This window comes from Hyperolius riggenbachi, chromosome 9 (genome assembly GCF_040937935.1).
Source record: "Hyperolius riggenbachi isolate aHypRig1 chromosome 9, aHypRig1.pri, whole genome shotgun sequence".
NCBI classification, from domain to species: Eukaryota; Metazoa; Chordata; class Amphibia; order Anura; family Hyperoliidae; genus Hyperolius; species Hyperolius riggenbachi.
The window spans coordinates 262115702-262140721 of record NC_090654.1 but is presented as its reverse complement, the minus strand read 5'-3'; the positions used below and the strand labels follow the sequence as shown (position 1 = coordinate 262140721).

General features: G+C 46.4%; 1 protein-coding gene across 2 annotated transcripts in view; it reads left to right on the top strand.

Annotated features, from left to right (window-relative positions):
• PCNX4 (pecanex 4) overlaps positions 1-25020 on the top strand; it is a 68404-nt gene that overhangs the window by 31405 nt on the left and 11979 nt on the right. For both annotated transcript variants that reach the window (XM_068254430.1, XM_068254431.1), the window contains exons 7-9: positions 2171-2293; positions 7852-8215; positions 21849-21952. In XM_068254430.1, the coding sequence (XP_068110531.1) occupies positions 2171-2293; positions 7852-8215; positions 21849-21952 (591 nt within the window). The remainder of the gene's footprint in view (positions 1-2170; positions 2294-7851; positions 8216-21848; positions 21953-25020) is intronic.

Sequence of the window (25020 nt, the reverse complement as noted above, 5' to 3'; positions counted from 1 at the left end):
TTAAAACTGTATCTGTGGCTCCGTTTTTTGGCCCGGACCAAAACCGGAGCCACGGATACCAATGTTAAAAATAGTGGCCGTCTTCCCACACTTCAAAAACAGATCCGTGGGCGATTCGTGGGGATCCGGGTTGGAAATTGAACGGAAAGTCTGGATTTGTAGGTTTTCCACGGACTGCGGATACATAGAGGGGTAGTGAAAGGTAATACAAAAACGGATCTCCCTCTGCACAGATAATTTTTGCTCACAAAACAGAGGTGAAAATCGATTGCCTACTGCCTGCTCCTCCCCTCAACATCATCTCTTATCCAATAGAAACACACATGAAAGGACATACGTTTAAACGGACTGGAAACGTATACTACAATAGGACAACATTTAAAAAAAAAAAAGATCAGTTTTGCATCAGTTTTTAGAAAAACTGATCCGTTTGAAACTGATCCGATCTGCAATTGGACAAGTGTGGACCGAGCCTAAATACCGTATTTTTCGGACTATAAGGCGCTCAGGACCATAAGAAGCACCTAGGCTTAGAGGACAAACAACAAGCAAAAAAAAATTATATTTATACTAAACTATAAGGTGCAGGGGCACCTTATGGACCTCCCCCCCAATTATTATGTCCTCCTTGTACCCCTTGTGTCCCGTCCCCCTTTGTTCAGTATCCCCCTGTATTCTCAGTCCCCGTCCTATGCCTTGTCTCTGTACCCATATGCCCATCTATGTCTGCCTCCCTGTGTCTGTTCCCCTGTGTCTTTCTCTCCCCCCCCCCCCCCTTTGTCCTTGTCTCTCCTGTCTTCTGATGTCCCCCCTCCTTTGCCTTGTCTCTGTCCCCCCTGTGTGCTTCTCTATCTCTGCCTCACTTTGTTCACTTGAATCTTCCTTCTTGTTGCGTCGTCCTCTCTCCTATCCTCAATGTCCTCTCCCCCCTTCCTATGCCCGTCTCTGTCCATGTCTGCCTCCCTGTATCTTCTGTCCCCGTGTGTTGTCATGTCCCTCCTGTCCTCGATGTCCTGTCTCCCTTCCTATGACGTCTCTTTACCGATGTGCATACATGCCTAGCAGCCGGCGCTGACTGACCTCTGACGCGTCCCACTGTGTCTTCAGTCCTCCCGTGTCCATGTCCCTCCTGATCGTGTTCCTCTTTATATGCCATCTCTTTCCCGAAGCAATACGCATCCAGCAGCCGCGTGCTTGCGTCCGATGTAATGACGAAAGCTTTCAGAGCAAACTACCAATCAGGCGGAGGGGGGGCACTGCCCCAGACCGCCAGTGACAGCCCTCACTGCTCCCTGCTTTGTCCCGCCATCGAGACTATTGCGTCCTATTAGATAGCGAGCAGGGAGCAGTGAGGGCTTTGATTGGCGGTCTGGGGCAGTGCCCCCCTGCCTGATTGGTAGTTTGCTCTGAAAGCTTTTGTCGTTACATCGGACGCAAGCACAGGACTGCTGGATGCGTATGGCTTCGGGAAAGAGATGGAATAGAAAGGGGGACACGGTCAGGAGGGACATGGACACGGGAGGACTGAAGACACAGTGGGACGCGTCAGAGGTGAGCGCCGGCTGCTAGGCATGTATGCGCATCGGTAAAGAGACAGCATAGGAAGGGCGACAGGACACAACACACAGGGAGGGAGGGCACAGGGACAGAGATGGGTATAGAAAGGGGGACACAGACATCAGAGGAATGGAGGAAGGAGGGCATGGAGACTGAAGACCCCAAAAAGTGAAGCAGACATGAAGAATACGGGGACAGGCACTGATGGAGGACACGGGAACAGACACGGGACATTCGGACTATAAGACGAACTGACTTTTTCTGCCAATTTTTAGCGGAGAAAAAGTGCATCTTATAGTCCGAAAAATACGGTACATAGATTTATGCTTAACTTGCTGTGCGCAAACTCAATTTAGGGGTACGTTAAACTGCATAGCATTGATAAAGTTGGAAATATTATATTATTATACTCTTTCAGGTTTCAAAGCAGCAAAACATAAATATTTTGAAAGGAGTCATTCTTTTCCCTACCTGCTGTATATAGTGTACGCTTAAACTGCAATTTATAAGAATCTGTTTAAAAGCTATTTATGCACGTTTAGGTGTACAGGAAGTGAATGTATTTGTTTTTATGTGTTTTGATGAACCTGTCTGCTTTTTTCACTTGTTATAGATCTGGCAGAATACAGAACACGCCTTGCTGGAGATGGTGATCGTATCCATTGTACAACTGTTTATTTTTAATACAGCTGTTGGTTGGAACACAGAGATGGATACAGGCATTAGACTTCTGATCGTAAGTCTGAAAACTGTATTTCTATTGCAATGAAATAGGGCATATTCTGGAATAATAATTGTATATGTATTGTTATCATCTTCTATGATGCTGCACAAAGTGTAGTAAAGACCTTGTTGGGTTAGTAAAACTAGGCGCCGCTACAATAGTAATGCTGTAGTGTGTTGGGCCCGTAAGTGTAATTTGGGGTCCTGGCTAGACCTCAAATTATATCTCCCTCAGAGTTGGGAAGACTTGGAGGGGGAATTGCATTTAACGCTGACAGGAATGTAACGGAAACCTGAGATGAACAGGTACCTTTAAAATAAACATACCCTCCTGAAAGTTAATGCCAAATACAGGCTATTGCTTTAATTTTTGTTGCTCTCCAGTGCTCATTTCATTCTTAATTTTTCATTTTTATCCTGCCGACATCTGCTTCCGGGTCAGTGTCTCACTGTGTGTTATGGCCCATACTCACGGGCTGCAAAAGTGGCCTGTCGCCAGCACACGTGAGCGTGTGCGCGACAGGCCAGCGACAGCTCGTCGCCAGGTCCCTCCGCGTACACACGCGGAAGAGGGACCAGCGGTGCGACGGAAGCTGTCGCTGACGTTCCTCCTTCCCCCGCCGGAAACTCCGTATAGTTCATGGAGGTTGCTGTCGCTAGTCCGCGTACTCATGCGGACTAGCGACAGTTGCGGCGGAGTTGCGGCGGCAACAGTCGCCATGCGATTGAAACTTTCAATCGCCTGGCGACATCAGCGACGGGCGACAGTTCGGGGTGCGCGCGCGTGCAACGCCGCATACTCACGGGCGACCTGTCGCCGAACACGCGCGCCGCGTGTTGCGGCGACAATTGTAGCCCGTGAGTATGGGCCATAAAGTATGCAGGGGCATATATACAATGTATATTAGTTAAAAAAACCTGCAGACATATACACACAGGCACAATTACTTTTACTTATTCCTGTAAAACCAAAGACAAGCACAGCTGCTGCCTGTGATCTGTGAACAGTCATCAGAGCAGCAGAGCAGTGTCCCTGTATGCTCCTGGCTCAGATGGGGAGAGAGAAGTGTGTAACTCAAGCCGGACACTAATTAGCTTCATAGATAAATAAACCTGTTTCCTGAGCTGTTTCTCTCATCACAGGCACTGCTCTCTGTGATGGCGTTCTGTGCACAGATAGAGAGAACACAGGCAGAGAGATGGGCGGGCTTAAACAGACTGCTCTTATGCTGGGCATAGACGGGTCGATCCGGCGGCCTATTAGCCCGCGGATCGATTGCCGCTCGTCGGCGGGAATCGAGCGTGCGCGGGTCGAGCGGCATGATCGGGCCAGCTGAATATTATCAACTGGCCGGATCAGCTGGTCGATACACGGTACAGAAACGTACCGTGTTTCCCCAGCATTACTGCTATGGAGCTTCCTGATAAAGCAGCCAACTGAGAGCTCAGTCAGTGGTGTTTGCAGGGGGATTACAAGCTCACAGGGCAGATCAGAATGAAACAGACAGCAGGGTAAGTTTCAGTTCTCATGTCCCTACTAGTATATAGTATTAATTAAAGTAGGTTGTTTCATCTCTGGTACACTTTAAGCGGGAACAGGGTGAGCCGTCATTCAGCTCACCCGGCGCCCAGCTCACTGGCGGCGTACTAATACATACGCTAATAGATCCCTCCTGATGTCTACATCCCCAGCAGCTGTATTTATTTTACATGTGATCAATAAAAATAAAAAGTGTGAACAATGAGGCGTCAGATAACAGATTGGATCCTTTTGTGTCACTGTGTGTGCCATTGCCTTTCTGCTTCAGCGCCTAGGAGATACGTGAGAACGTACGTCAAAAATAACCAGACTTCTTATCTTTTATATTTTACCTAAGAATGTAATGGAAATATATGGGGACATCGCATATTGAGAAGAAAATTGCGCTAATGGTACATGAGCACAAAGAAAACGAAATTACAAGTGGAGAAATAATTATGACTAGGCAATTTTGACAAGAAAATTAAAATTAGTTTATAGAGCCGTTTAGTGATGTTCAAATCCAACTAATTTACTTGCTCACTAATGAAATATTTCCACAATAAGGGTATTTTTCCCAAAGCAGGTAATTTGGGTGCGGGCGGCGTTATGGTAAAACGGCCACTGCATAGACCGCAATGTTAATTGCGGCTAAAGCGCTGCCCAGAGTAGAATTTGGGTGCGGCGCGCGCCCAATGAAAATATTGTGATTGTGGATTGCGACCAATAAATAGCAGAAGAGAGGACATCTTTAGCGATGAAGGCGGCACAGATATCGTCAGGGATTGCACAGGGAGGGCATTGGAAATCGTGGGGGGGTCGGTTACAGTTAAGCATCCGTTGGGAAGTTGGTTAGTGTTAGGCGTTGTTAAAGACAGGGCTTATCTGAGAATAGGGTTAGGGTTAGTGTTAAATGTTGGCAGATTTTGAGGTCGGTTTGGGCTAGGCATCAGTTGAGGAAGGTCTTAGGGTTAGATATCAGTAGAGGGATGTCTTAGGGTTAGGCTTTGGTAGAGGGAGGTCTTAGGGTTAGACTTTGGTAGAAGGAGGTCTTAGGGTTAGGCAATGGTAGAGGGAGATCTTAGGGTTTGGTATTGGTAGAGGGAGGTCTTAGGGTTAGGCTTTGGTAGAAGGAGGTCTTAGGGTTAGGCATTGGTAGAGGGAGATCTTAGGGTTTGGTATTGGTAGAGGGAAGTCTTAGGGTTAGGCTTTGGTAGAAGGAGGTCTTAGGGTTAGACTTTGGTAGAAGGAGGTCTTAGGGTTAGGCAATGGTAGAGGGAGATCTTAGGGTTTGGTATTGGTAGAGGGAGGTCTTAGGGTTAGGCTTTGGTAGAAGGAGGTCTTAGGGTTAGGCATTGGTAGAGGGAGATCTTAGGGTTTGGTATTGGTAGAGGGAAGTCTTAGGGTTAGGCTTTGGTAGAAGGAGGTCTTAGAGTTAGGCATTGGTAGAGGGAGATCTTAGGGTTTGGTATCGGTAGAGGGGAGGTCTTAGGGTTAGGCTTTGGTAGAGGGAGGTCTTAGGATTGGGCTTTGGTAGAGGGAGGTCTTAGGGTTAGGCTTTGGTAGAGGGAGGTCTTAGGGTTTGGTATCGGTAGAGCGAGGTCTTAAGGTTAGGCATAGGTAGAGGGAGGTCTTAGGGTTTGGTATCGGTAGAGCGAGGTCTTAAGGTTAGGCATAGGTAGAGGGAGGTCTTAGGGTTTGGTATCGGTAGAGCGAGGTCTTAAGGTTAGGCATAGGTAGAGGGAGGTCTTAGGGTTTGGTATCGGTAGAGGGGAGGTCTTAGGGTTAGGCTTGGTAGAGGGAGGTCTTGGGGTTAGGCTTTGGTAGAGGGAGGTCTTAGGGTTTGGTATCGGTAGAGCGAGGTCTTAGGGCTAGGCTTGGTAGAGGGAGGTCTTAGGGTTTGGTATTGGTAGAGGGAGGTCTTAAGGTTAGGCATAGGTAGAGGGAGGGCTCGAATGAAAATACGGTTAGGTTTAGCAATAGTAGAATATTGGTAATTTTACTGATATTCTACTAGCGACTATCTCTGGCGCCCAAATTACCGCGGCTCCCTTTTTCATGTACACCTTTTCCCACTGCATGAGTTCTGGCCCGTGGTTTGCGCACGTAACCAACACTGGGGCTATGTAAATTGCAGTGCACCATTCCCACTAACGTGATCCGATTCAAGACAACTGAAATGAGAAAGAATTTGGAGGCTGCCATATTTATTTCCTATTTATTAAACAATACCAGTTGCCTGGCAGCCCTGCAGGTAGGTCTATTTGGCTGCAGTAGTGTCTGAATAACACCAGTAACAAGCATGCAGCTAATCCAGTCAGATCTGTACAGTCTGTACTTTCAAATGGGCTTGTCTGCCATAGGCAGTCATTACAACTAGTGATTAGACACCAATGAGGGGCAATTACACAGGCTAAACTCTTTACATACAGGGTGCATTTCTGTTATGTCTTTTTGTGTCCTGTGCAGTTTGGTTCACTTTAAAGGGATACTTAAGTGTGCAAAAAAAAAGAAAAGAGTTTTACTCACCTGGGGATACTACCAGCCCCCTGAAGCCATCCTGTGCCCACGCAGTCTCGCCCGGATCCTCCTGTCCCCCGCCGGCAGCAACTTTCAATTTTGGCGACCCTTAAAGTGATCCTTAACTTAAAGAGACACTGAAGCGAGACTAAATCTCGCTTCAGCTCTCATATATAGCAGGGGCACGCGTGCCCCTGCTAAAACGCCGCTATCCCGCGGCTAAACGGGGGTCCCTTCACCCCCAACCCACCCCCCGCAAAAGCTGGCCGGAAAATGGTCGCTGGCTGTCTCTTCCTGGAGGCAAGGGCTAACAGCTGCAGCCCTGCCTCCCAGCGCGTCTATCAGCGGCGCATCGCCGCCTCTCCCCCGCCCCTCTCAGTGAAGGAAGACTGAGAGGGGCGGGGGAGAGGCGGAGATACGCGCTGACAGACGCGCGTGGGGCAGGGCTGCGGCGGTTAGCCCTGCCCCAATCAGGAAGCGCTCCCCCGCATTACGGAGGGGGTTTGGGGGGACAGGGACCCCCGTTAAGCCGCGGGATAGCGGCGTTTTAGCAGGGGCACACGTGCCCCTGCTATATATGAGGTCTGAAGCGAGATCTATTCTCACTTCAGACTCTCTTTAAAGACAGAAGAGTAAGGCCTTGTTTCCATCTGTCCGCTTCTATCCGCTTTTTATCAGCACATCAATGTTACAGATTGATACATGTTGCTGAAAAGCGGACAGAAGCGCGTAGATGGAAACAAGGCCTTAGGGCCCGTTTCCACTTGTGCGGTGTGAATTCATCGTGGAAAACGCAAAAAAGAATTGCATGCAGTTGCAAATTTTTCCACGAATTTGTGTACGTTTTCATGGTTTTTGTAAGTATGCGAATTTAACCATGTCAGTGCCTGTGTGCTTTTACATTGATTTTAGATGAAAACGTACGCAATTCGCATGGAATTAATTATATATAAAGTTACTGGAAGGGGAGGGGTTGACCTTTTCCATGAGGTCACAAGGACAGTATATGAGCAGTTATTTCCCAACTGGAAAAGGCATATAAATGAGGTTTTCTTCCCTCCCATTCTGCCAAAAGAGCTACATTTACATTCTATGTTCTATCTATCCCATGGGTTCCTATCCTCACATTATAGACCATAAATGTTGCTCTAAATTAAGTAATCAAAGCAATGTTTGCACTAGCTTAGTTCGGTGATTATAGTTTGTGTTATATTTGCAAAATTACTTTATGACCCTTAATAATATAGGGAAAATGCTCATGGGTTTCAACGTTATGTGTCTTGTTTGCATACATACAGTACTTCTGCTTCCCACTAGAGGTCCCTGCTACTATCTCTGTGATTTGCTGCTCATCCGGCTTAACAACGTTCAATGTTGACCTCTAGTGGTTGGTTGGAAACAAACATTGTAAAAGACAACAAGTGCATTAGTACACCAGATGCAGCCAAAAGGACGTAATAAGTTCTTGGTGATGGGATAGGGGGTGGACTTGCTTTTATAGCTAAACTAACATATAATTTTGTTCTTATCAGGTTGGTATAATACGAGATCGTCTCTATCAACTTGTCTCCAAGCTTCAGTTTGCTATAACAGTTTTACTAACGTCCTGGACTGAGAAGAAGCAAAGGCGGAAGTCGACAAGCAGCCTGATCACCGTGAACATTATCTTCTTCCCATTGGTGCTGACCCTCATTATTCTGTCTGCTGCGCTGTCCTCTCCCCTGCTGGCACTGTTCACTCTCCCGGTGTTCCTAGTGGGATTCCCCCGGCCCATCCGTAGTTGGCCCGGAGCTGTGGGCGCCGCGGCATGTGTATGCTCGGACACCGTTTACTACCAGCAGATGGTTCCTGGCTTCGCTGCTGCTCTGCAGGCTGCATTTGCCTCCGGAAGTCTCGGTAAGTGTGAGGATGGTGTGGAAAGGTTTTGTTTATAAAAGGCATTCGTTTTGAAGGGAATCACTGTTTGGTAAAACTTACAATAAAAAAGTCTCTCCTTGCTTGCCTTTGGCACAAGGTAATGTCATCTGTGTAAAAAAAAAAAAAAAAAAAAAAGCCACAATGGCTATCATTCATAAAGCATTACCGCATGCGGTAATGCAAAAAAAAAAAATGACTTTACCGAGCACTTAGCAAAATGTCAATTCATAAAAGCTGTTACCGCATGAAAAGTGGAAATTCCCGAGCAGTGAGGTAAATTACTGACTTGTGCGGTAATTACCTGTTTACCTCAACACATGTCAGTAAATGTCAATTCATAAAGATTAGAGCAGGCGGTAATGGCACGGAATATACCGCCTGCTTTGAAGAGGTGATAAGAGAGCGATAAGAGCAAAGTTAATGGAGACTCACAAGCAGAAGCAGTGAGATCTCCCCCAGGCAGAAGCAGCGAGAGCGGAACAAACAAGGCTTCCCCTAAATATCTTAGGTTGTGTGTTTAAAGGGACTCTGAGCAGTGCAGAAACTATGGAAAGATGCATATCATTTTAAAGCTCTCTTTCTCCTCTTTCCAATGATATATAAACCGCCACCCTACGCCTTTTCGTTTTCGCTATTTTCGCGATTGAAATTGCCGCGACCGCGATTTCAGTCGCGAAAATAAAGAAAACTAAAAGGCGTAGGGCGACGATTTAGGTGTCGCCAGAAAGAGGAGAAAGAGAGCTTTAAAATGATATCCATCTTTCCATAGTTACATTGTATTACACAGGCCGACTTTTTCTGCTGAATGGAGCTGCTGACACTGGGGAAAGTGTCGTCCTGTGTAATACAAGTGACTATGGAAAGATGGATATCATTTTAAAGCTCTCTTTCTCCTCTTTCTGGCGACACCTAAATCGTCGCTCTACGCCTTTTAGTTTTCTTTATTTTCGCGATTGAAATCGCGGTCGTGGCAATTCCAATCGCGAAAATAGCGAAAACTAAAAGGCGTAGGGCGGCGGTTTATATATCATTGGAAAGAGGAGAAAGAGAGCTTTAAAATTATATGCATCTTTCCATAGTTTCTGCACTGCTCGGAGTCCCTTTAACCTTTTGGGTTCCTGCTTTTAAGATGTGTATTTCACATCAGAAAGCCAGCCATGTGTAAAGTTTCTTGAAGTTCTTCTACACTGTGGCTTTTAAATAGATTGTTAAGAAGGACTTATAGACGGATACAGAGCAGATTCAGGGCAAGCAGAGGCAGTATAACAAAACATGCACATCTAAAGCCTCGTTCACATTACAAACTGCAGATGGCCGTGCGATCTGAACGCAATGCGTACAATTGCACGCAATCTGCGTTTGTATGCTTTGCGTGGCTGATCCCATTTACTGTAGTGAATGGGTCAGCCGCGTGGTTTGCTAAAGAATGCGTGCAGCAGTGCATTCACGCATTGCACTGCTACGCAACGCATGTATTGTGAACATCAGACAGTGCAGTCTATGCACTTCTGATGTTCGTGCGCATCTGCCTCCCGCACGTGTTGCCGAAACAGTTGGGGATGCCTCTTTTATTGTAATGCTGTCTCTGCACGAAGAACAGTAATGTAACAAAACACTCTTCTCACGTTACCGACAGTTGGGCTTCGGTAAAACACCGCACTTCTATCGCAGCTGTGAAAATGTTTATGACTTAGCACGCAAAAGTCTAAAATACCGAATGCTGTATTTTCCCGACCAGATTTTTTGATCGCACAGCCTTTTATGAATGATAGCCAATGCAGCCATTTGCATTTTTGTTTGTCATCTCCTGGGTGGCAGCTCCAATTTTAAAGAGAGCTGGCAACGGGCTTGAATCACTTAAAAAGTGGGATATGAACGCGCGGTCCTATCAGCGCTACGCGCACTCTGAAGCTACATATGATATTGGTGTAGTGCAACTGCAATACTACTTAATTAACTTCGTAGCGGCCATACTAGTGAAGTATCGTGGCCACACTACACCGTTATTGCTCAGCAATTAGAACAAACGCACTTAACTTGTACGCTACACTGATAGGACCGCGCATAGTGTGTGCATGCTCATTACAACCCGCGATACATATCTTGCTTTTTACTGAATCAAAACCCAATGATATGAAAGTGGATTTAGTATATAATAGTGTAGCATGTTAACCTCCCTGGCAGTATGACTATTTCCAGAATTTAGGGTCTAAAAGCGGTGCAATTTTTTTAGCACGCTTTCAGGCCCTAAAATGCAGAAATAATCATACTGCAGAGAGGTCTGCAGCAGCCCCTGCACTTACCTCCCTGGGATCCAGCGCTGCAGTTCTCCCTCCGTACACAGGGTGGCGCTGTAACCCTATAGTGAGATTGCAGGCTGTTCGTCATGACTACAGGCAGCAATCACACCAGCGGAATGCAGAGCCTCAATGGACAGGAAGAAGAATGACTGACGACATCTGGATCCCAGGGAAGGTGAGGGAAAACGCCCACTACGCGCCATTACTCTGCATAGACCTTGCGGGGTTACCATTCTGAGCTGCTGATTCCAACCCCGAGCCTGACTCGGGGTTAGGGCCCATTTACACTTAATCAGTTGGTACACGTTGGTACGCGGTTATTCCATAGCAGTGCATTGTGAAAAAGATTTCAGTTAAACACATTAAGTGTGAACTATGCCATAGGAAAACATGGGCATTACTTTGAAAAATCCGTTTTCTTTCAGTTATAACTGAGAGAAACTGATTAAAGGGGCACTATAGCGAAAATGTATTTTCAAAAGCACTTAGTGAATGGCAGTTGCAATGTCCAACTGCCAAAAAACTGTGTAGGGAGCAGGGAAGCTGGCCAGAATCATTGTTTAAATCCTTTTTAGGCCTCTTGCACACTGCAAGCGATTCAGATTCAGATTCCGCTTTTTAATCTGTTTTTACTTCCGATTCCGATTTGCAGTTTGCTCCCTGCACACTGCAAATCGGAATCTGAATCGGATGTAAAAACTGATTAAAAAGCGGAATCTGAATCGGAATCACTTGCAGTGTGCAAGAGGCCTAAGGGAACATCTTTATAAAGAATAAAAGCCTTGCTGAGAATCCCCTATGAAGAGATGGACTAGTCCAAAACCTTTTGCTTCTGTCAGATTTCTACTACCTACTGTAAGTGACAGCAACATAGGAGAAAAGTAAGTTATGGCTCATTTTACTCTGGAAAAAAGGTACTTCTTATTTGTTTGTTTGCACATATTTTAAATTTTAAAATTTTTCGCCATAGTGGCCTTTTAAGTGTAAAAGGGCCCTTACCGCCAGGGAGGTTAATGAAGTATATAATAATATAGTGTATAGAATGTGTATTGGCTATTGTCTGGTATTTTCATGAATCAGCAAGGGAGCTGGAAAAACAGTGCTTATTAAAAAGAAACAAATATTGCAGCATCCACATCCCTGTCATGACAGGGCCACTTTAAGGCAGCAAATCTTTTTTTTCTTTCTTCATTCATGGCACAGATGTGGTGTTATTAATCCAGTTACACAATATTGCTGCAAATGTCAGAGCGTGTCTGACTTGCACTGCAGGAGTACCTTTCACAGCACAGACAGCTGCCGGCCTATGACATCACCCCTCATGTCTATACCGGGAGGCCTCCTCAGTGCGGTCAGACTCGGGCCTTGTGTTCTAGATTCCCTTCAAACATGAATATTTCATGTCTGCATACCTGCCCACAGGAAGTGAGTGAAATAGAAGCCTGGAAGGGAGACGGGCAGAGCAGCCGGCACACGGCTGTTTAATGCAAGGCTTCACATTTATATTGTTTTCTGGGTGGTTTATTTGCGTTGCCATGGAGCGTTGCCACAGCACAGGGAGAAAGTATGACAGTCAGGCAGGAAGTGGCACTCTCGTGTTCTAAGGCATGTGCTCTGCGCCAGGAATAGGAGGCTGGGAGATTTTATTACACCGAGCGTTCTCGTCACATAACTAGCGAGATTACATTTGATCAGAGGGTTTCATAACCTCCTTTCTTTCTGCCGTTTCTTACCACCTCTCTCCCCTTTCATCCCGGTAATCTCTCTACTGGTGCTCAGGCAGATTTAAGTGTTAGCATGTCAAGGCAGACACAAAAGTTAAAATGGGAAACGTACATTTCAAAATTTTTAAAGTAAAAAAAAAATAGGCTTTGGCGGCGACAGCCGGTAATTGTTGCCGTTATTCAGTGGGAGATGCCTAATTGGCTTTTTATTTTGCAGGTGTGTTTTTTTTACCTAGTTCCCCATCAGGTCCTCTTCTCCTCTATGTGCTGTGATTGGCTATTGCCTTTTTAATTTGATTGGCTAATATGATCACTTGTGACTATATAAGCAGGTGTGGTTTTGATTGTATTTAGGCTGAGTGGCTTGAGAAAGAGCTATCGAAGCAGCGGGCTGTCGCCGCCAAAGCATATTTTTTGACTATTATGTCATTTTAATGGCATTTCAATAAAGAGCTTATTTTTATTCTGTGGTGCCAGCCCTTTTTGTATGCATGCTGTGTGGGTCTCATTGGTACTGAGACCTTTGGCTTGGGCACGCAGGAATTTCTCCTTTTACTGAGTGCTCCTCCACTCCACAATTTTTGCAAAATTTTTAAAGTAAAATAAAAACAAAACAAAGAACAAAACGGATACTTACCTCAGAGGGAAGCCTTTGGATTCTGCAGAGGCTTTCCACGTATTCTTTTAGACCACAGTTGCTGCTTGCAGTAGGGCACCTCTTGTTCCTTCTCTCCTCCTCATAAAACAGAAATGGCTGCTGGGCCTAGAGCGACACAATGTGTCTATGCAATGGTTGTTCCTAAACTTTATACAACATTATCACAAGTCTGTACATGTGCAGGAAAAAAGGGCCCGGCTGGATAACGAAATCTGATAACGATAAACATCGTTGTCAAACTTGGTTAATGATAAAAACCGTTGTAAAAACAGACAAGAAATAATAACGAAAAGATATTAACGTTAAAAATTGTTAGGTAATTCATCAAAACAGCTTAACCCAACCCTACTCTCACACAGAACTCTCCCCTGGTGGTGCCTAAAATTAACCACTCCCCTGGTGGCGCCTAACCCTAACCACCTCCCGGTGGTGCCTAACCCTAAACACCACCCCCCGGTGGTGCCTAACCCTTACCCCCCCAGTGGTGCCAAACCCTAACCACCACCCCTGGTGTTGCCTAAAACTAACCGCCACCTGGGTGGTGCCTAACCCTAACCACTCCCCCTAGTGGCGCCTAACCCTAACCACCTCCCGGTGGTGCCTAACCCTAACCACCTCCCGGTGGTCCCTAACCACTCCCCCAACCACTCCCTCTGCAGAAACACCCTTTTACACATTGAAACGATAATATCTTTGATAACGTAAAATCTGTTCTTACAAATGAAATAATATGATAAAAACTATTGCAAGCTTCTAAAACGATAACATACTTCAAAAACTGTAATGTTGTTAACGATATTTATCATGGAGCCCTTTTTTCTGATTTTTTTCGCCGTATTAACGATAATTGCATTACATTCTATGGCGGCGCCCTTTTCGTCCAAACTCAGCCGGCGCCCTTTTTTGCTTCTACTGTCTGCACATACAGGTAGCTTTAAAATGGAACCTTCCCTGATCAGTAAGCTAATGCTTGCATTGTTTATTTCTAACCCCTATTAAAGTGAACCCGAGGTGAGAGTGGTATGGAGGCTGCTATATTTATTTCCTTTTAAGCAATACCAGTTGCCTGAATCCTCTACCTCTAATACTTTCAGCCATAGAGCCAGAACAAGCATATGCAGATCAGGTGATTCTTTCAATATTGTGAGGCAGGGGTCACACTTGTCGGCTTTCGTGCGCGTTTTCTGCACAGAAAAACTGTTTTCAACTGAGAACTCATGTTATTAAATGAGCTAGGTCACACTTGAATGTAGATTTCGCATGCAGAAAAAAAACTGACATCTTGCGCAATTTGTCAGTTTTCTCTATAAATTACATTAGCTGTTGTAAGGTAGAGGTCACATTTGTCTTTCAGTTTTCTGAAAACTGTAGAAACTGAAAGACAAGTGTGACCCCTGCCTCAGAGCTGACAAGATTATAGCTACATGCTTGCTTTTGGTGTAATTCAGACACTACTACAGTCAAATAGACCGGCAGGGCTGCCAGGCAACTGGTATCGATTAAAAGGAAATAAATATGGCATCCTCCATATCACTCTCACATCGGGTTCACTTTAAAGAGAACCCGAGGTGAGGTTCTGACAATGCTATCTGCACACAGAGGCTGGGTCTGCTTATATTGCCCAGCCTCTGTTGCTATCTCAATCCCCCCTAAGTTCCCCCTGCGCTCTGCTGGCCCCCATAAATTTACCTCTGCACTGTCAGTCTTGCCGCTCCCCCGCATCCTTCCTAGCTCCGTTCCCCACCCACGTCCCTTCCCTCCCCGCTGATTGGAGGGAAGGGAGGTGGGCAGGGACCGGAGCTAGGCAGGAGGCGGGGGAGCGGTGAGAGTGACAGCTGCAGATGTAAACACAGCCCGCTGCGTGTCGGCAGTGCGGCTGTGATTTATGGGGGCCAGCAGAGCGCAGGGGAAACTAAGGGTCGAGATAGCAACAGAGGCTGGGCAGTATAGGCAGACCCAGCCTCTGTGTGCAGATAGCATTTTCAGAACCCCACCTCGGGTTCTCTTTAACCTCCCTGGCGGTTTATTAAAATCCGCCAGGGGCAGCAAATACGTTTTAAAAAAAAATAAAAAATTTTTTTAATGTAGCGAGACAACGTCTCGCTACATGATAGCCGCTGCTCAGCGGCATCCCCCCAGATCAAGAGATCCCGTTCAAAGAACGGGATCTCTTGGAGGACTTCCCCCGTCGCCATGGCGACGGGGCGGGATGACGTCACCGAAGTCATCGACGTTGTGACGTCAAAGAGGAATCCGATCCACCCCACAGCGCTGCCTGCCACTGATTGGCCAGGCAGCGCACGGGGTCTCGCCTGGGGGGGCCCTGCATCGCGGCGGCGGGCGGCGGCGATCGGGTGAGACACGCAGCAAGCAAAGTGCTTGCTGCGTGTTTAAAAAAAAAAATGATTCAAATCGGCCCAGCGGGGCCTGAGCGGCGACCTCTGGCGGTAATGGACGTAACAATGCGTCCATACCGCTAAGGAGGTTAAGGTGTGTGCATGTTGGCTCCAGTACTTCTCTTTTGACTCCTGGGGGGAAGGGGGGGGCTAAAAAAAACTTCAGAAGTGTTGTCCTGGTTGCTATTACAACATTAGCTGTAGTGATATTCATGTCTAGGAGAACTCATGGAGGAGCATGTGATTTGCTTGATCAGCTAATTTGCAATGCTCTGATTTGCATTGATCACATCCTGCATTAGCACATGATCATGACCAGAAAATCAGCGACTTGTATATCTATCACCTGATCAAACTGATCACATGCTTCTCCATGAGCTCTCCTAGACATGACCATCACTAATTACATGTTAGTTGGTGCCTATGCTGATAGTTAACTAGCTGCAGCAAATGCTGATTTCTGCTTTGAAATCCTGCTCTTAAAGACTCAGAGCTGAGTCTTCCTGCTGATTTTTTACTTACCCGGGGCTTCCTCCAGCCCCATAAGCATGGATGTGTCCCTTGCCGTCCTATTCAGCGCCTCCGTTCAGCCGCACTCTTCCCTCCCGCGGCTCAGTGACATCAGCGGCAGACCACCTGCGCATGCGTGGACCTTCTGCGCAAGCGCAGAAGGCCCCCGCTGACGTCACTCAGTCCGACTGAGCCGCGTACCGGGAGTGGACTGTGGCTGAAAGGAGGACGGTGAGAGACACATCCATGCTTATGGGGCTGGAGGAAGCCCAGAGTAAGTAAAAAAAACTGCAGGAAGACTCATCTCTGAGTCTCTTTAAAGTGAACCAGAGGCGAAGCACCCTCATGTATTTTACCATATAGATCAGTGGGAACATTCGAGAAAACACCTACCCTGCTCTGTTTCATCCTTCACTGATCAGCCTGCTTGTTATCAGCCCAGATAAAGTCCCCGACTGAGCATTCAGTCTGGCTTTGCTATAATGACTCCGCTATAATGATTCCTGAGCAGAGCCACAAGGGGGCAGGGTTGGGCTTAAAAAGACACCAGAGAACACAGACTATAAAAATTCCTGAGCAAAGCCAGACTGAATGCTCAGTCAGGGATTTTATCAGGGCTGATAAGAAGCAAGCTGAACAGTTAAAAATGAAACAGAGAGCAGGGTAGGTGTTTTCTCTAATGTTCCCACTGATATATATGGTAAAATACATGAGGGTGCTTAATCTCTGGTTCACTTTAAACTGTTCTCACCGTTAACTTTCCACCATTGTAAACTGATGATACACACTCATTATTAACTCTACTAAAATGTCAATAACAATATCTGAAAATGTTGATTTATGAGAGTATGAGCTGCCAATGACTACATTTTTTTGTAATGTAAGTACTCACATTAAATAACAGATTGTATTTTAGAAAAGAAGTAAAAACAGTAGTTACGAATACGATGCAAATTGTAAATGACATATTGTTCATAAAATAAATTGACGAGCATGTCTGGAAAATTTGGTGTGCTGCTTACTGAGCAAACTGGATATAACCTTATTGTGCAAGACGGCTGCTTCCATTACTAGATGACTGTGACCGGGGGGATGGGGGTGAGGGTGAGTTTGATTTCCACATAGATGACATAACTTTGGGCCAAAGGCAGGTAGAATAACTATAAAGGCAAAAAGAGTTGGGAGACTAGTTTGAATTTCGTGGCTGTAATTTCACTGAAAACATTTAAAGAGACCTCGAGGTGGTTCTTGGGGAGGCAGCTGGGACACAGAGGCATGTTCTCTGCCTCATGATATGCCTCTGACCCCCCCCCCCCCCCCACCGCCGCGCTAAAGACCCCCGAGATTAGCGACAATATTTGTCGCTATCTCGGAGGTAAACACAAGGAGAGGGATTACCTGTTTAAAACACCTACCAGGGGCGTTCCTGCAGGGTTTCCAGAGCAGCCATTGGGCAGCTCTTTCTCCTTGACCACGCCCCCTGCCGCTCCCCCACCTCCCTGCACGCTGTGAGCAGCGTTTGTTTTTTTTTGGCTAACTGATCCGCTCAGCCCCCCGGATCAGGTAGCCTACTTTTTTTTTTAGCCCACCTCGGGCTCCCTTTAAGGTTGCGGTTTAGCTCCAAGTTTGAAAAGTTGAGACACTTTTTTGCACATCTCGCACCCAAAAACAGGAAACGTTGTAGGCGCTCAATAATCCATATGAAAATTGCAAGAATTATGAGCAGACTTCACAAGGTGGCAGTATTGTTTGTGTAATCACATTTTGTGACACGATAGTTTAACTTTAATGAAGTCCAGGCAAATGAAAAAGAACACACTGGGCTCAACTCACTCACGATGATTGCCAGCGTTTAGGGCTAGTGATTTTTTAAGTTGTGCAAACATGAATCCGACTGATTCCGTTAACAAAATAGTGCTGGGTGAATACAAGCCTGCCCAGCCATGCAAGAAAGAACACCATCAAATACCTTTTCATGGCTTGAAAGACAAAAAATTGAAACCGAGAGCCCAATCTAACGTAGTATTTTCAGTAAATATGGATATGTTGTGTGATTGAATTATAGTCATAAACGTGGGTCACCACACAGGCGACCACTGGATAGGCAGGTGGGGAGACTCAGGTCTAAAAGTCGCTCTCTGTAGATAGGAAAGGTAGGGGATACACCCCTCCACCAAGGGTGGACTAGATAAGTAATAAACAAAGATAACAGAGGCGCCAACAAAGGATAAAATAGCTAAAAACTGTTTAAAAGGAAGGAAGTGGGTGGACTCGCCTCCCTCAGGTATATAAATGACCAGGCAGAATGAGCCTTTATAAATATAACCTTGACATTTATTAAAACAATTCTCCAAATGTGCAACGCGTTTCACGGGCCAACATCCCGCTTCATCAGGCAATCAAGTGTGAAGAACACTCAGTGGGTAAAGCAATAGGTTTGTGAGCCTCTGTGATATACCTTTTCATGTTCTTGTTACTTGCTAAAATTAGGGCAGATGAGCTTTGTACTTATTACTAGCTTAAAGCAGGTGATAAGATGTATGGCTCAACTTCCCCCCAAGCCTTTGTTAATCCCGTGCTCCCCTTGCAGTCTGATCCAGACAGCGTAGGGATTCGCCACTTGGACAATACCAGCCTGCATGATTCATCACCTGTGTGCCAGATGCCTGGCAGCCCTGCTGATCTATTTGGCTGTAGCAGTGTCTGAATCACACCAGAAACAAGCATGCAGCTAATCTTGTCATATCTGACAATAATGTCAGAAACATCTGATCTGCTGCATGCTTGTTCAGGGTCTATGGCTGCATTAGAGAAAGTGGATCAGCAGGACAGCCAGGCAACTGGTATTGCTTAACCTCCCTGGCATTCTATTAAGATCGCCAGGGCGACTGCGGGAGGGTTTTTTTTAATTAAAAAAAACTATTACATGCAGCCAACTGAAAGTTGGCTGCATGAAAGCCCACTAGAGGGCGCTCCCGATGCGTACTTCTGATCGCGTAACAATGAAGGCCGCAACGAGCGGCCTTGTTTCGCTTTCCTCGTCGCCATGGCGACGAGCGGAGTGACGTCATGGACGTCAGCCAACGTCCTGACGTCAGCCGCCTCCGATCCAGCCCTTAGCGCTGGCCGGAACTGTTTGTTCCGGCTGCGCTGGGCTCGGGCGGCTGGGGGGACCCTCTTTCGCTGCTGCACGCTGCGGCGGCGATCAGGTAGCACACGCGGCTGGCAAAGTGCCGGCTGCGTGTGCTCCTTTTTATTTGAACGAAAAATCGGCCCAGCAGGGCCTGAGCGGCACCCTCCGGCGGTAATGGACGAGCTGAGCTCGTCCAGACCGCTAAGGAGGTTAAAAGGAAATAAATATGGCAGCCTCCATATCCCTCTTGTTGCAGTTGACCTTTAAAGAACAAGCGACACCCATGCTAACCTACAAATAAAAAACACATATATAAGTAGATAAATACTACTTCTACTTACATAACAGATGTATTGTGCTATCCACGTAATGATTCCTGTGAATTTTATAAAGGAAAAGCAGAAAATCCTATTCTAGGCAGTGGCCATCTTGCCAAGCTAATGCTGACATCACATCCTCCCTGACTCTTGTTTCCCCCTCCCTTCTCTTGCTCATTGTGTATTCATTAGCTGCCCTCCTCCCAGAGTCTTCAGACACTTCCACTGAGGTGTATACTAACAACTGCACTGTCTTTTTTTATTTACTCCTCCAATCACTGAGTCACCTCAGCCTTGCTTGTAAACACAAGTAATCAGAGGGTGTTTCTGATAAGCAACTAGGCAGGGAAATAAATGGAAGAGGAGGAATATATTATAGATAAAAATAACTCCCAGCATTCAACTCTTTGGCACTGTTTGGCTCTAGGGGCCAGTGCTCCTAAAGTATGTACCGTATATACTCGCATACAAGCCGAATTTTTGACCCCCAAAAAGGGGGTCAAAAGTTGGGGGGTCGGCTTGTATGCGAGTCTTCCCTGGTGGTCTAGTGGTGGGTGGTGGGTGGTCGAGTGGTCCGCGCCCCGCTCCCCCCCCCCTCCCCGCTCCCCCCGCGGCCGCCGCTGCTATTTTACCTTCTTAGACAGCGGCCGCTTCCTAATCCGCGTTCCTCTTCTTTCTCAGAGTGTCAGTGTATCACAGCAGCGCGCCGGGCGCTGCTGCTGTGACGATGCAGGGGGCAGGAAAGAGCGGTTCCCTTGGTAACGGCGATACAGATCGCCGTTATAGGGAGCCGCGCTATTTCCTGCCCCCTGCATCGTCACAGCAGCAGCGCCCGGCGCGCTGCTGTGAAACACTGACGCTCTGAGAAAGAAGAGGAACGCGGATTAGGAAGCGGCCGCTGTCTAAGAAGGTAAAATAGCAGCGGCGGCCGCGGGGGGAGCACTACCCACCTATGCTGGGCACTATACTAGCTAAACTGGGCACTATACTAGCTAAACTGGGCACTATACTAGCTAAACTGGGCACTATACTGGCTAAACTGGGCACTATACTGGCTAAACTGGGCACTATACTAGCTAAACTGGGCACTATACTGGCTAAACTGGGCACTATACTGGCTAAACTGGGGCACTATACTAGCTAAACTGGGCACTATACTGGCTAAACTGGGCACTATACTGGCTAAACTGGGCACTATACTAGCTAAACTGGGCACTATACTAGCTAAACTGGGCACTATACTGGCTAAACTGGGCACTATACTGGCTAAACTGGGCACTATACTGGCTAAACTGGGCACTATACTGGCTAAACTGGGGCACTATACTAGCTAAACTGGGCACTATACTGGCTAAACTGGGGCACTATACTAGCTAAACTGGGCACTATACTGGCTAAACTGGGCACTATACTGGCTAAACTGGGCACTATACTAGCTAAACTGGGCACTATACTAGCTAAACTGGGCACTATACTGGCTAAACTGGGCACTATACTGGCTAAACTGGGCACTATACTAGCTAAACTGGGCACTATACTAGCTAAACTGGGCACTATACTGGCTAAACTGGGCACTATACTGGCTAAACTGGGCACTATACTGGCTAAACTGGGCACTATACTGGCTAAACTGGGGCACTATACTAGCTAAACTGGGCACTATACTGGCTAAACTGGGCACTATACTAGCTAAACTGGGCACTATACTAGCTAAACTGGGCACTATACTGGCTAAACTGGGCACTATACTGGCTAAACTGGGCACTATACTAACTAAACTGGGCACTTTACTAGCCATACTGGGGCACTATACTAGCTAAACTGGGCACTATACTAGCTAAACTGAGGCACTACCTACCTATACTGGGCATTTTACTAGCTATACTGGGCACTATACTGGCTATACTGGACACTACCTACCTATACTGGGCACTATACTAGCTATATTGGGACACACTGGGGGGCTGCACCAATCCAGCATTTCCTACCCCCGGCTTATATGGGGGTCAATCATTTTTCCCTGTTTTTTCAGGGAAAAGTTGGGGGGTCGGCTTATATGCGGGTCGGCTTATATGCGAGTATATACGGTAATAACTCCAAACCATAACAGCAGAAAAAGTTTTGCAAGTTTTGAATGCAGGATTAGCATCTTTATCACTTAATACACTCAGACCAATTGCTGTTGAAATTAGATTTTTATGGTGACAATACCGCTTTAAATGTTGTGATACCCGGGGCAAATGGGCAAATAAAATGTGTGGGTTTTATCTACAGTAGCATTGCTTAATTTAAAACTATAGGGGATGGAATTGGAGAAATAGTGTATTTTTTTGTTCCGGCATTTTTATCTGTAAACTTGTTTCTTTTTCCTTTAACTTCTTTCCTCCTAGTCTTCCGGTTTTCTTTCCTTATTAGGTATTTCTGTAGTTTGCAGGCAGGCTACAAGTAACGGTGTTGCTGGATAAATATTGCACTTGTTTTTTTCCTAAATGGGATGCTGTTTGAAACAAAACTGCTTTTACATCCCATCTGACAGGTTTATGCTACATTCTGTCTTTTCTGTCTTTTTTACAGGCGTGGTTTCCCCGGGATCACACTACCTGTGCCGTTTTCAAGATCGATTAATATGGCTGCTGATCCTTGAAAGAGGCTATACTTACTGCTGTGTGAACGTAAAGGTACAGGAGACATTCTCTATGGACAGGGCTGGCTTTGTACTCTTTACCGCCCAAGGCCACTGTCACCAGCCGCCCCCTTTAGTATAGGTAGCCAGATGACCCCTCCTTTCCTCTATTATAGGTAGCCTGATGACCTCCCCCAGTATAGGTAGCCAGATGACTCCCATAATCCCTCCTTTTCCCACCCCCCTTCAGTATAGGTAGCCAACTCACCTTCACACCGCAGCAGCCATCAGTGTCACTCATTTCTCCACTCGTCTCCATTGCAGAAGCTTCCTCTCCCCCTCTGTCTCCGATGCTGTCCAAGTCCATAGCCGGCAGCCACAATGCAAACGTGCACAGAGAGCAAGATGGCTTCTGCACAGGCGGCTAGCAGCAGAGTACCGCGATCAGACACTCACCTGATCTCCCTGCATGGTAGCATTTGCAAGCTAGCAAATGCTGCACCAGTTTGGCCTGCTGCTTTACTCCTGTGGTGCCCTAGGCTATGGCCTATGTGGCCTTGGTCTAAATCCGGCCCTGTCTATGGAATTCCTACCACTTAGCAAACCATGAGCATAAGGCCAGGTGCACATCAATGTTCACTTCAGATCCTACTTCCAATCGAGCAAATGATTTGATTGAGCAACAAAAAAAAATACTGTCTATTGATAGCAAGCGATTGATCCGAAGCTCAAAACCGACCTTTTTATCCATCTGAAGCAGATTGGACAGGCCGGAAAATATCGATCACATTGCCGGTCATTGTTTCATGTGTATGTCCAAGTCTGGTACCATTATCCCTCTCGATTCGTTTTTGATAAATATCTGATTTGAAAAATGATCAAAATGTGGAAAAAATTGCATTATCGATTTGATCTATCTTTAGGGTAGGATCTGTAGTAGAATTGCATGGTGTGGCCACTCTGACTTTGATCTCTTAGGCCTGGCACACGCCTAAGAGTTCAAAGTCAGAGTGGCTTGTGAGATTCAGTTTACAACTTGCGTACACAATTATTTTTGTGTTTGATCTACATTTCTGATTCACTTTGGACAAATCTTAAAGAGAATCTGAGACAAAGAGAACATAAGGAGTTATACTTACCTGGGGCTTCTTGTAGGCCATGGACTCCCTCGACGTCCATCCACTGACCTAGCCAGTCAGGCTGTACTGCGCATACATGGCCTTGGCTGTGCACCTCCTTGGTCGCTTTGCACGTATGCAGTTGCAAGCCTTAAAGTGGATCCGAGATAAACTTTTACTCATTGCATAGTCGTGTTCCTTTCATATAGTTTATAGGGTATTCCTCAAGCCAAATACTTCTTTTGTTTTGTTTTAATACTCTAATTCCCTATAAACTAAACAAGCCTCGCCCACAGCTTTTTCACAGCGCCTTGGCACAGTAGCAAGGGCTTATGGGAGCCCAGTCTGGGCAGAAGGAGGAGGAGGTTACTAGCCAGAGATTTCAGAGGTAGAGGGAGGAGGAGAGGGGACTGAATTTACACACAGGCAAGCTGATAGCATCTCCAGACCTCAGCCTGTGACAATGTGTCAAACAGAACATGGCTGCCCTCATTGTATCACAGGAATAAATATTCGTAAACTGTTGAAGCTGTTTGTAGCTAGATATGCTGTGTAAACTATCTAAACTTTAGATAAGATGTAGACAAGTTATAGTTCGTTTTTCCTCTTGGATCCGCTTTAACTAGCTGCACAGGAGCAGAACGCTCTCGACTTTGGGAGCATGGCCAGGACCGCACATGCACAGTAGTCTCCGACTACTGGGCCTTACAGCCGGAAAATGGAGGGGAGCTGATGGACATGGCCCACGGCCTGCCCCCTGTAGGCTAGCTGCCAATATCTCCTGTTGTACAAAAATGTAAGTCTACTTATGTCTAGCTGCATCCATGTGTATCAGTTTGCATTAAATGTATTTAGATTAAGGTTTAGTGCATAGTTTTGCATCTGATTTGTATTCAAGGTGTGTAATTTAAGTCCCTGGGGGGGCGGTGCACGCGTCTGTTGGTTTCATTTCAGTTGCAGTGCTGGCAATCTTCTCCCTGTTCTTTAGAAAATGTGTAGACCATTTATGGCTATCACCCTCAGGTTCACATACTATGTTAGGTCAACCAGTGGGTAAGTCTCTTCCAAGAGGGCATGTCATCGTTGTGGAAGAGTCTAGTATTGAACAATCTGAGCACAGGCTGTCCTTGAAGCCAATGTCCTCCTCTGGTGCATCTGTTTTAAATGCAAGTGTAATCTACCTGTGTGCGGGCTCTGCACATCTATGCAGCTGGTCAACTCGGGTACAGCCTGTATTTGGAAGTGCTGCCAATATCTCCTGTTATACAAAAATGTAAAGGTGGCCATACACTGGTCGATTTGCCATCCGATCGACCAACAGATATATCCCTCTCTGATCAAATCTGATCAGAGAGGGATTGTATGGCTGCCTTCACTGCAAACAGATTGTGAATCGATTTCACTATGAAACCGAATCTGTGGAGCTGCCGCTGACAATACCCCCATGCCCCCCGCATACATTACCTGATCAACCCGGCGCAAGTCCCCTGGTCTCCGCTGTCTTCTTCTCTGCTCTGCTCCAGGGCTACAGCTTCACTTTACTTCCTGCCGGGGAAAGTTTAAACAGTAGAGGGTGCTCTACTGTTTAAACTTCCTGTCCGGACAGGAAGAAGTGAAGCCTGCCTGGAGCCCAGCAGAGAAGGAACAGCGGGGACACGCGCCGGCGGAGCAGGTAATGTATTGCCCTTAGCGTCGGTCGTCGGACATTCGGACGCTGCTATCGACGCACTCCCGACCCGCCGGCGATCGAGCGAAATCTTCCACATGGACGGATCGACAGGAACGATCGATTTCAGACAGAAATCGATCGTTCGGTCAGCGTTTGCGTAACAATTTCACAGCAGATTCGATCACAGTGATCGAATCTGCTGTATATGGGCGGGAAAATCGTTTAGTGTATGGGCACCTTAAGTCTACTTGTGGCTAGCTGCATCCATGTGTATCAGTTTGCATTCAATGTATTTAGATTAGGGTTTAGTGCATAGTTTTGCATCTGATTTGTATT